The sequence below is a fragment of the Bufo bufo genome, chromosome 1 (assembly GCF_905171765.1).
Source record: "Bufo bufo chromosome 1, aBufBuf1.1, whole genome shotgun sequence".
NCBI classification, from domain to species: Eukaryota; Metazoa; Chordata; class Amphibia; order Anura; family Bufonidae; genus Bufo; species Bufo bufo.
The window spans coordinates 122,501,096-122,514,571 of NC_053389.1; the positions used below are offsets into that span (position 1 = coordinate 122,501,096).

General features: G+C 39.4%; 1 protein-coding gene across 1 annotated transcript in view; it reads left to right on the forward strand.

Moving 5' to 3' along the window:
• Nucleotides 1-13,476, forward strand: part of LOC120994153 (mucin-16-like) — a 78,340-nt gene that overhangs the window by 17,776 nt on the left and 47,088 nt on the right. The window contains exons 2-3 of the mRNA XM_040422626.1: nt 87-10,179; nt 10,894-11,013. Of these exons, the coding sequence (XP_040278560.1) occupies nt 87-10,179; nt 10,894-11,013 (10,213 nt within the window). The remainder of the gene's footprint in view (nt 1-86; nt 10,180-10,893; nt 11,014-13,476) is intronic.

Here is a 13,476-nt window from a genome sequence, read left to right on the forward strand (position 1 = left end):
CAATAACATTTTTATCAGCAACCAAAAAACAGCTTTCCACTGCAACTGAAACACAGGAGACATCAACAATACTACAATCATCACAGGCAACCACTGTGGCAAAGCCTTCAACAACTGTGGAAGTCTCAACTGCTTCTGGATCTTCAACATCTTCATCAGTATCTAAAACTCCACAATCTACTGAAGGCATAGAAGCATCATCAACTCAAACTTTACATTCTGCAGAATCCACTGGATCTTCTTCATTATCACAAACATCAAGTTCTTTTGATGCTTCTCACACCTCATCTACAACAAATCGAACAACAGAGGCATCAACTGTATTACACACTACATCCACAAAAGAATCCTTGGAATCTACCGCCAGTGTTTCCAAAGTCACTGATACATCAACCTTACCAGAATCATCGCATTTAAACTCTACCATACAAACATCAACAGAAACACATAAAACATCTACATCTCCACCTTTAGTGAGCTCATCAACAAGAGAAACGTCAGGGGCTTCCCAAGCAACAGAGGGCACTTCCAGCAAAGCTGAAAACTCAATTTATACATCTGAAACCTCGACGCTAAAAGATATCTCAACAAGCTTAACAGAAAGTGTTCCAATAACACCAGTACGGTCAACAGAAACAACAACAATAACATTTCCATCAGCAACCAAACAACAGCTTTCCACTGCAATTGAAACACAGGAGACATCAACAGCACTACAATCATCACAGGCAACCACTGTGGCAAAGCCCTCAACAAATGTGGAAGTCTCAACTGCTTCTGGATCTTCAACATCTTCATCAGTATCTAAAACTCCACAATCTACTGAAGGCATAGAAGCATCATCAACTCAAACTTTACATTCTGCAGAATCCACTGGATCTTCTTTATTATCACAAACATCAAGTTCTTTTGATGCTTCTCACACCTCACCTACAGCAAATCAAACTACGGAGACATCAACTGTATTGCACATAACAGCAACAAAAGAATCCTTGAAATCTACCGCCAGTGTTTCCCAAGTGACAGATACATCAACCTTACCAGAATCATCGCATTTTACCTCTACCATACAAACATCAACAGAAACACATAAAACATCTACATCTCCACCTTTAGTGAGCTCATCAACAAGAGAAACATCAGGGGCTTCCCAAGCAACAGAGGGCACGTCCACCAAAGCTGAAAACTCAATTTATACATCTGAATCCTCAACATTAAAAGATATCTCAACAAGCTTAACAGAAAGTGTTCCAAAAACACCAGTACGTTCCACAGAAACGACAACAATAACATTTTCATTAGCATCCAAACAACAGCTTTCCACTGCAACTGAAACACAGGAGACATCAACAGTACTACAATCATCACAGGCAACCACTGTGGCAAAGCCTTCAACAACTGTGGAAGTCTCAACTGCTTCTGGATCTTCAACATCTTCATCAGTATCTAAAACTCCACAAGCTACTGAAGGCATAGAAGCATCATCAACTCAAACTTTACATTCTGCAGAATCCACTGGATCTTCTTCATTATCACAAACATCAAGTTCTTTTGATGCTTCTCACACCTCATCTACAACAAATCGAACAACAGAGGCATCAACTGTATTACACACTACATCCACAAAAGAATCCTTGGAATCTACCGCCAGTGTTTCCCAAGTGACTGATACATCAACCTTACCAGAATCATCGCATTTAAACTCTACCATAGAAACACCAACAGAAACACATAAAACATCTACATCTCCACCTTTAGTGAGCTCATCAACAAGAGAAACATCAGGGGCTTCCCAAGCAACAGAGGGCACTTCCACCAAAGCTGAAAACTCAATTTATACATCTGAATCCTCAACATTAAAAGATATCTCAACAAGCTTAACAGAAAGTGTTCCAATAACACCAGTACGTTCAAAAGAAACGACAACAATAACATTTTCATCAGCATCCAAACAACAGCTTTCTACTGCAACTGAAACACAGGAGACATCAACAGCACTACACTCATCACAGGCAACAACTGTGGCAAAGCCGTCAACAACTGTGGAAGTCTCAACTGCTTCTGGATCTTCAACATCTTCATCAGTATTTAAAACTTCACAATCTACTGAAAGTATAGAAGCATCAACTCAAACTTTACATTCTGCAGAATCCACTGGATCTTCTTCATTATCACAAACATCAAGTTCTTTTGATGCTTCTCACACCTCATCTACAACAAATCGAACAACAGAGGCATCAACTGTATTACACACTACATCCACAAAAGAATCCTTGGAATCTACCGCCAGTGTTTCCCAAGTGACTGATACATCAACCTTACCAGAATCATCGCATTTAAACTCTACCATAGAAACACCAACAGAAACACATAAAACATCTACATCTCCACCTTTAGTGAGCTCATCAACAAGAGAAACATCAGGGGCTTCCCAAGCAACAGAGGGCACTTCCAGCAAAGCTGAAAACTCAATTTATACATCTGAAACCTCGACGCTAAAAGATATCTCAACAAGCTTAACAGAAAGTGTTCCAATAACACCAGTACGGTCAACAGAAACAACAACAATAACATTTCCATCAGCAACCAAACAACAGCTTTCCACTGCAACTGAAACACAGGAGACATCAACAGCACTACAATCATCACAGGCAACCACTGTGGCAAAGCCCTCAACAACTGTGGAAGTCTCAACTGCTTCTGGATCTTCAACATCTTCATCAGTATCTAAAACTCCTCAATCTACTGAAGGCATAGAAGCATCATCAACTCAAACTTTACATTCTGCAGAATCCACTGGATCTTCTTCATTATCACAAACATCAAGTTCTTTTGATGCTTCTCACACCTCACCTACAGCAAATCAAACTACGGAGACATCAACTGTATTGCACATAACAGCAACAAAAGAATCCTTGAAATCTACCGCCAGTGTTTCCCAAGTGACAGATACATCAACCTTACCAGAATCATCGCATTTTACCTCTACCATACAAACATCAACAGAAACACAAAAAACATCTACATCTCCACCTTTAGTGAGCTCATCAACAAGAGAAACATCAGGGGATTCCCAAGCAACAGAGGGCACGTCCACCAAAGCTGAAAACTCAATTTATACATCTGAATCCTCAACATTAAAAGATATCTCAACAAGCTTAACAGAAAATGTTCCAATAACACCAGTACGGTCAACAGAAACAACAACAATAACATTTCCATCAGCAACCAAACAACAGCTTTCCACTGCAACTGAAACACAGGAGACATCAACAGTACTACAATCATCACAGGCAACCACTGTGGCAAAGCCTTCAACAACTGTGGAAGTCTCAACTGCTTCTGGATCTTCAACATCTTCATCAGTATCTAAAACTCCACAATCTACTGAAGGCATAGAAGCATCATCAACTCAAACTTTACATTCTGCAGAATCCACTGGATCTTCTTCATTATCACAAACATCAAGTTCTTTTGATGCTTCATACACCTCACCTACAGCAAATCAAACTACGGAGATATCAACTGTATTGCACATAACAGCAACAAAAGAATCCTTGAAGTCTACCGCCAGTGTTTCCCAAGTGACAGATACATCAACCTTACCAGAATCATCGCATTTTACCTCTACCATACAAACATCCACAGAAACACAAAAAACATCTACATCTCCACCTTTAGTGAGCTCATCAACTAGAGAAACATCAGGGGATTCCCAAGCAACAGAGGTCACTTCCACCAAAGCTGAAAACTCAATTCAAACATCTGAAAGCTCGACGCTAAAAGATATCTCAACAAGCTTAACAGAAAGTGTTCCTACAACAGCAGTACGTTCAACAGAAACGACAATAACATTTTCATCAGCAACCAAAAAACTGCTTTCCACTGCAACTGAAACACAGGAGACATCAACAGTACTACAATCATCACAGGCAACCACTGTGGCAAAGCCTTCAACAACTGTGGAAGTCTCAACTGCTTCTGGATCTTCAACATCTTCATCAGTATCTAAAACTCCACAATCTACTGAAGGCATAGAAGCATCATCAACTCAAACTTTGCATTCTGCAGAATCCACTGGATCTTCTTCATTATCACAAACAACAAGTTCTTTTGATGCTTCTCACACCTCACCTACAGCAAATCAAACTACGGAGGCATCAACTGTATTGCACATAACAGCAACAAAAGAATCCTTGAAGTCTACCGCCAGTGTTTCCCAAGTGACAGATACATCAACCTTACCAGAATCATCGTATTTTACCTCTACCATACAAACATCAACAGAAACACAAAAAACATCTACATCTCTACCTTTAGTGAGCTCATCAACAAGAGAAACATCAGGGGCTTCCCAAGCAACAGAGGGCACTTCCACCAAAGCTGAAAACTCAATTCAAACATCTGAAAGCTCGACGCTAAAAGATATCTCAACAAGCTTAACAGAAAGTGTTCCTACAACAGCAGTACGTTCAACAGAAACGACAATAACATTTTCATCAGCAACCAAAAAACAGCTTTCCACTGCAACTGAAACACAGGAGACATCAACAGTACTACAATCATCACAGGCAACCACTGTCGCAAAGCCTTCAACAACTGTGGAAGTCTCAACTGCTTCTGGATCTTCAACATCTTCATCAGTATCTAAAACTCCACAATCTACTGAAGGCATAGAAGCATCATCAAAACAAACTTTACATTCTGCAGAATCCACTGGATCTTCTTCATTATCACAAACATCAAGTTCTTTTGATGCTTCTCACACCTCACCTACAGCAAATCAAACTACGGAGGCATCAACTGTATTGCACATAACAGCAACAAAAGAATCCTTGAAATCTACCGCCAGTGTTTCCCAAGTGACAGATACATCAACCTTACCAGAATCATCGCATTTTACCTCTACCATACAAACATCAACAGAAACACAAAAAACATCTACATCTCCACCTTTAGTGAGCTCATCAACAAGAGAAACATCAGGGGATTCCCAAGCAACAGAGGGCACGTCCACCAAAGCAGAAAACTCAATTTATACATCTGAATCCTCAACATTAAAAGATATCTCAACAAGCTTAACAGAAAGTGTTCCAATAACACCAGTACGGTCAAAAGAAACAACAACAATAACATTTTCATCAGCATCCAAACAACAGCTTTCCACTGCAACTGAAACACAGGAGACATCAACAGCACTACACTTATCACAGGCAACCACTGTGGCAAAGCCTTCAACAACTGTGGAAGTCTCAACTGCTTCTGGATCTTCAACATCTTCATCAGTATTTAAAACTTCACAATCTACTGAAAGTATAGAAGCATCAACTCAAACTTTACATTCTGCAGAATCCACTGGATCTTCTTCATTATCACAAACATCAAGTTCTTTTGATGCTTCTAACACCTCACCTACAGCAAATCAAACTACGGAGGCATCAACTGTATTGCACATAACATCAACAAAAGAATCCTTGAAATCTACCGCCAGTGTTTCCCAAGTGACAGATACATCAACTTTACCAGAATCATCGCATTTAACCTCTACTATACAAACATCAACAGAAACACAAAAAACATCTACATCTCCACCTTTAGTGAGCTCATCAACAACAGAAACATCAGGGGCTTCCCAAGCAACAGAGGGCACTTCCACCAAAGCTGAAAACTCAATTCAAACATCTGAAAGCTCGACGCTAAAAGATATCTCAACAAGCTTAACAGAAAGTGTTCCAATAACAGCAGTACGTTTAACAGAAACGACAATAACATTTTCATCAGCAACCAAACAACAGCTTTCCACTGCAACTGAAACACAGGAGACATCAACAATACTACAATCATCACAGGCAACCACTGTGGCAAAGCCTTCAACAACTGTGGAAGTCTCAACTGCTTCTGGATCTTCAACATCTTCATCAGTATCTAAAACTTCACAATCTACTGAAGGCATAGAAGCATCATCAACTCAAACTTTACATTCTGCAGAATCCACTGGATCTTCTTCATTATCACAAACATCAAGTTCTTTTGATGCTTCTCACACCTCATCTACAACAAATCGAACAACAGAGGCATCAACTGTATTACACACTACATCCACAAAAGAATTCTTGGAATCTACCGCCAGTGTTTCCCAAGTGACTGATACATCAACCTTACCAGAATCATCGCATTTAAACTCTACCATACAAACATCAACAGAAACACATAAAACATCTACATCTCCACCTTTAGTGAGCTCATCCACAAGAGAAACATCAGGGGCTTCCCAAGCAACAGAGGGCACTTCCAGCAAAGCTGAAAACTCAATTTATACATCTGAAACCTCGACGCTAAAAGATATCTCAACAAGCTTAACAGAAAGTGCTCCAATAACACCAGTACGGTCAACAGAAACAACAACAATAACATTTCCATCAGCAACCAAACAACAGCTTTCCACTGCAACTGAAACACAGGAGAAATCAACAGCACTACAATCATCACAGGCAACCACTGTGGCAAAGCCCTCAACAACTGTGGAAGTCTCAACTGCTTCTGGATCTTCAACATCTTCATCAGTATCTAAAACTCCACAATCTACTGAAGGCATAGAAGCATCATCAACTCAAACTTTACATTCTGCAGAATCCACTGGATCTTCTTCATTATCACAAACATCAAGTTCTTTTGATGCTTCTCACACCTCACCTACAGCAAATCAAACTACGGAGACATCAACTGTATTGCACATAACAGCAACAAAAGAATCCTTGAAATCTACCGCCAGTGTTTCCCAAGTGACAGATACATCAACCTTACCAGAATCATCGCATTTTACCTCTACCATACAAACATCAACAGAAACACATAAAACATCTACATCTCCACCTTTAGTGAGCTCATCTACAAGAGAAACATCAGGGGCTTCCCAAGCAACAGAGGGCACGTCCACCAAAGCTGAAAACTCAATTTATACATCTGAATCCTCAACATTAAAAGATATCTCAACAAGCTTAACAGAAAGTGTTCCAATAACACCAGTACGTTCAACAGAAACGACAACAATAACATTTTCATTAGCATCCAAACAACAGCTTTCCACTGCAACTGAAACACAGGAGACATCAACAATACTACAATCATCACAGGCAACCACTGTGGCAAAGCCTTCAACAACTGTGGAAGTCTCAACTGCTTCTGGATCTTCAACATCTTCATCAGTATCTAAAACTCCACAATCTACTGAAGGCATAGAAGCATCATCAACTCAAACTTTACATTCTGCAGAATCCACTGGATCTTCTTCATTATCACAAACATCAAGTTCTTTTGATGCTTCTCACACCTCACCTACAGCAAATCAAACTACGGAGGCATCAACTATATTGCACATAACAGCAACAAAAGAATCCTTGAAGTCTACCGCCAGTGTTTCCCAAGTGACAGATACATCAACCTTACCAGAATCATCGCATTTTACCTCTACCACACAAACATCAACAGAAACACAAAAAACATCTACATCTCTACCTTTAGTGAGCTCATCAACAAGAGAAACATCAGGGGCTTCCCAAGCAACAGAGGGCACTTCCACCAAAGCTGAAAACTCAATTCAAACATCTGAAAGCTCGATGCTAAAAGATATCTCAACAAGCTTAACAGAAAGTGTTCCTACAACAGCAGTACGTTCAACAGAAACGACAATAACATTTTTATCAGCAACCAAAAAACAGCTTTCCACTGCAATTGAAACACAGGAGACATCAACAGTACTACAATCATCCCAGGCAACCACTGTCGCAAAGCCTTCAACAACTGTGGAAGTCTCAACTGCTTCTGGATCTTCAACATCTTCATCAGTATCTAAAACCCCACAATCTACTGAAGGCATAGAAGCATCATCAACTCAAACTTTACATTCTGCAGAATCCACTGGATCTTCTTCATTATCACAAACATCAAGTTCTTTTGATGCTTCTCACACCTCACCTACAGCAAATCAAACTACGGAGGCATCAACTGTATTGCACATAACAGCAACAAAAGAATCCTTGAAATCTACCGCCAGTGTTTCCCAAGTGACAGATACATCAACCTTACCAGAATCATCGCATTTTACCTCTACCATACAAACATCAACAGAAACACAAAAAACATCTACATCTCCACCTTTAGTGAGCTCATCAACAAGAGAAACATCAGGCGCTTCCCAAGCAACAGAGGGCACGTCCACCAAAGCTGAAAACTCAATTTATACATCTGAATCCTCAACATTAAAAGATATCTCAACAAGCTTAACAGAAAGTGTTCCAATAACACCAGTACGGTCAACAGAAACGACAACAATAACATTTTCATCAGCATCCAAACAACAGCTTTCCACTGCAACTGAAACACAGGAGACATCAACAATACTACAATCATCACAGGCAACCACTGTGGCAAAGCCTTCAACAACTGTGGAAGTCTCAACTGCTTCTGGATCTTCAAAATCTTCATCAGTATCTAAAACTCCTCAATCTACTGAAGGCATAGAAGCATCATCAACTCAAACTTTACATTCTGCAGAATCTACTGGATCTTCTTCATTATCACAAACATCAAGTTCTTTTGATGCTTCTCAAACCTCATCTACAACAAATCGAACAACAGAGGCATCAACTGTATTACACACTACATCCACAAAAGAATCCTTGGAATCTACCGCCAGTGTTTCCCAAGTGACTGATACATCAACCTTACCAGAATCATCGCATTTAAACTCTACCATACAAACATCAACAGAAACACATAAAACATCTACATCTCCACCTTTAGTGAGCTCATCAACAAGAGAAACATCAGGGGCTTCCCAAGCAATAGAGGGCACTTCCAGCAAAGCTGAAAACTCAATTTATACATCTGAAACCTCGACGCTAAAAGATATCTCAACAAGCTTAACAGAAAGTGTTCCAATAACACCAGTACGGTCAACAGAAACAACAACAATAACATTTTCATCAGCAACCAAACAACAGCTTTCCACTGCAACTGAAACACAGGAGACATCAACAGCACTACAATCATCACAGGCAACCACTGTGGCAAAGCCCTCAACAAATGTGGAAGTCTCAACTGTTTCTGGATCTTCAACATCTTCATCAGTATCTAAAACTCCACAATCTACTGAAGGCATAGAAGCATCATCAACTCAAACTTCACATTCTGCAGAATCCACTGGATCTTCTTCATTATCACAAACATCAAGTTCTTTTGACGCTTCTCACACCTCATCTACAACAAATCGAACAACAGAGGCATCAACTGTATTGCATATAACATCAACAAAAGAATCCTTGAAATCTACCGCCAGTGTTTCCCAAGTGACAGATACATCAACCTTACCAGAATCATCGCATTTAACCGCTACCATACAAACATCAACAGAAACACAAAAAACATCTACATCTCCACCTTTAGTGAGCTCATCAACAAGAGAAACATCAGGGGCTTCCCAAGCAACAAAGGGCACGTCCACCAAAGCTGAAAACTCAATTTATACATATGAAACCTCGACGCTAAAAGATTTTTTATCAAGCTTAACAGAAAGTGTTCCAATAACACCAGTACGGTCAACAGAAACAACAACAACAACAAATACATTTTCATCAGCAACCAAACAACAGTTTACCACTGCAACTGAAACACAGGAGACATCAACAGCACTACAGTCATCACATATAACCACCGTTTTAAAGCCCTCAACAATTATGGAAGTCTCAACTGCTTCTGGATCTTCAACATCTTTATCACTATCTAAAACTCCACAATCTACTGAAAGGATAGATGCATCTTCAACTCAAACTGCACATTCTGCAGAATCCACTGGATCTTCTCTATTCTCACAGACTTCAAGTTCTTTTGATGCTTCTCACACCTCACCCACAGCAAATCAAACTACAGAGGCGTCAACTGTATTGCACATAACACCAACAAATGAATCCTTGGAATCTAGCCCCAGCAGTTCTCATGTGACAGATAACTTGACCTTCCCAGAATCATCACCTTTTACCTCTACTATACAAACATCAACACAGGAAACTACTTCTCAACCTTTACTAATCTCTTCAACTAGAGCTGCTTCCGAAGCAAAAGAAGTCTTTTCAACCGCAGCTAAAAAATCATTTCAAACATCTGAAATCTCAACGTTCAAAGGTAAGTCAACAAGTATACCACAGATACTACAACAGTAACATTTTCATTAGTAAGCAAAGAACAGCTAACTACACACAGAAGACATTAATGTTAGTACAGTTATCACATCCACATAAAATAGCACAACTCCCTTCCACTGTAGATGTCACACGTTTTCTCGACCTTCAACATCTTCATCAGCACCTTAAACACCATAATCTATTGAAGGCACATCTAGTGCACATGAAAATACATGGCCATTAACTGTAACACAACTAGTAACTACATCCAAAGAAGTTGTCACAAGTGCTTCCAAATTGACATAGGCATCAACTGCAGCTTCTAAATCCTTTGAAAGTTTTGATTTATCAACATTGAAAGACATGTCAACAGGAGTGATAGAAAATGTACAATTAAAAATATTAGTAGACCATAAAGAATCTGCAACAACTAGATTTTCATCACTAAGCAATGAACAGATTTCCACAATACCTCACACACAGGATACATCAACTCTTCTACAGTCATCACAACTTAGTACAGTGGCAATGTCAGCAGAACCTCCAATTTTTTTGTCATATACAGTGGCATCAAATATAACACAAACATCACCACCAACCAATTCCAAACAATCTACAGCAGTTTTGGGTGTACAAAGTTCCTAACCATTAGATGTATTAAAACCATCTAGTGCTTTATATGTGTCAATGACCTTGAGTGCTGCTCTCTCCACAGATGAAGCCACTAAAAGACCTATAAAACCAACATCAGAAAAACCTTCCACACTGCAGTGTCCAAATTTCAGATTTGGGCACAACTGTCAATATGGAAACAATTCTGTGGATGTAATAATAGGTGAGTCCAACTTCTTTGAGCACTTTGTATAAATATATTTTAAAAAAATGAATGTATTCATATAAATAACCCTGAAAATATCAGTTACACTTTAAATTGAATGGCTTCTGATCTGGCAAACCTGGCATGACTGTGCATTATATGGTCACACATTTATTTAATAGGGTACTGTATAATACTATTCCTGTAGGATTCTTCCCTTGTTGAGCCCATTAATTCCAGTGCAGGAAAGTTCTGATGCTACAATATATAATGACACTCAAGAAGCACATGTGTTGACATGCCACCATTCATTGTTATGGGACTTTCGAAAATAGCTATGATACTGCTTGGCTCTTTACAGAAACCCCACAGGGAGCGGTGGCTGGCCATTTGCTGGGTATTCTCCATTCATGGCAGGACCTTGCTCTTGAGATAGAAATAGTAACAGAGGTGGGACCTGCACCTATTATACATTTATGGAATATCCTATCGATATACCGTAATTGTCCAGATGGGAATACCCCTTTAAAGTAGCAACTAAGACTACTACCTATTTCCATGAAATATAAGGGTAAACAGCAATGTGAAACCATCTCTAAAATCTGTGACCTGGAAGATCTACAATTCCAATTTCTTCTATTTTTGCATAATTTATTTTACACTTGAATGTTTCAGATCATCAAATTACATTTAACATTAGACAAAGATAACCCAAGTTACCACAAAATGCTGTTTTTAAATGATGATTTAATTTACTGAAGGAAAAATTGTTAAGCTCTACCTGGCCCTATTTGAAAAAGTAATTGCCACCTTTAAGCTACTACCTTAGCTCAACCAGTTAACCAAATTCACAACTGAGTTTAATTTATATAGCTATACCCAAACATGATTACTGCCAAACCGATTAGATTAAAGCATCACTTAAATGGAATCCGCCTGGCAATGTAAAGCTGTGTAGAAGATCTCAAAAAGCAGCTCATGATGCCACATTCTAAAGAGATTCAAATACCGATATGAAAAAGTTATTGAATTCTACCAGCCTGGAAAGGGTTACAAAACCACTGCTAATGATCCTAGACTCCATAGTGAGAGCAATTACCTGCAACTGGGGAAAAAATGTCACCATTGGTGCATTGACTGCTCAACCAGGAGGGCACAAAAGAACTCAGACGAAAATCTAACAAACTGCAGGTCTCACTTGCTTCAGTTGTTGCCTTACTTCAGCAAATGGCATTTCTCATGTAGACAAAGTCCATACAAGGCACTTACTAATGTATTGTTATTATCCATATTGCTTCCTTTGTTGCTGGATTCATTTTTCCATCACATTATACACTGCTTGTTTCCATGGTTACGGCAACCCTGCAATCCATCAGCGGTGGTCATGTTTGCATACTATAGGAAAAGCAAGCAATATGTACAATCACAATACATTAGTAAGGGGTTTGTAATAACTTTCTTTACAGAATAAATGCTATTTGCTGATGACCTTTAAGGTCAACGTGCATGATTCCACAATAAGGAAAACACAAAAATGGCATCCATGGGAGAGTTGCAAGGTGCAGACCATTGCTGACCAAAAAGAACACAAAGGCTCATCTTGCATTTGCCAAAAAATCTAGATGACGCCAAAACTTTTAGGTAATATTCTGTGTATTGATGAATCACTGGTCCCATTAAATCTGGCATAAAGCTAATACTTAGTTCCACCATAATAATATCATATCAACAATCAAACATAATGGTGACTGTTGTAATGGTTTGGGGTTGTTATATATTTTTTTTTGCTGCAGGACCTTGTTTGATCCAAAGCACACTAAAAAGTCAAGCCGAATCTCTCAAAAGAAACAAACTTAAAGGGGTTGTGCAAGAATGTTTTTTTGGCAACACCCAGAGTCTGAAAAGGTAAGATTACTTACCTGCTTCCTAGTGCTGGCTCCCCGCTTCTTCTTCTCCAGGCCTGCGATGCTCCACTGGGCTTCTTTACTGGCCAAGGTGGAGACCAGCTCCCCTTACACCATGACAAATGTTGACATGATGCAAGGGGATCAGGTCCCCGCCGTGGCCAGTGATTGGCTGCAGCAATGTCAAACCAGATGTTTACATTGAGGGAGCCCAGCGGAGCATGGCATGCCTGGAGGAGAAAGAGCAGAAAACCAGCACCGGGAAGCAGGTAAGTAATCTTCCCTTTACCAGTCCAGTAATGTGGGGGTTCCCACATAAAACAATCCCACAAACAAGAGTGGCCCAAAATTCATCCATAGTGATGTAAAAGACTCTTGTTTGAATGCAGTTAATACTGCCAAGGGTTGCACAACCAGATATTAGATTTATGGAAGCATTTACCCTTTCACTGATATAAGGTTTGAAAAAAATCTTTATCTTCAATAAATAGAACGAGCATTGAAAAGCTGCATTTTGTATTTACTTGTGTTGTCTTTATTTTATATTGGTTAGTTGGATGCATTTAGACATTTAGAA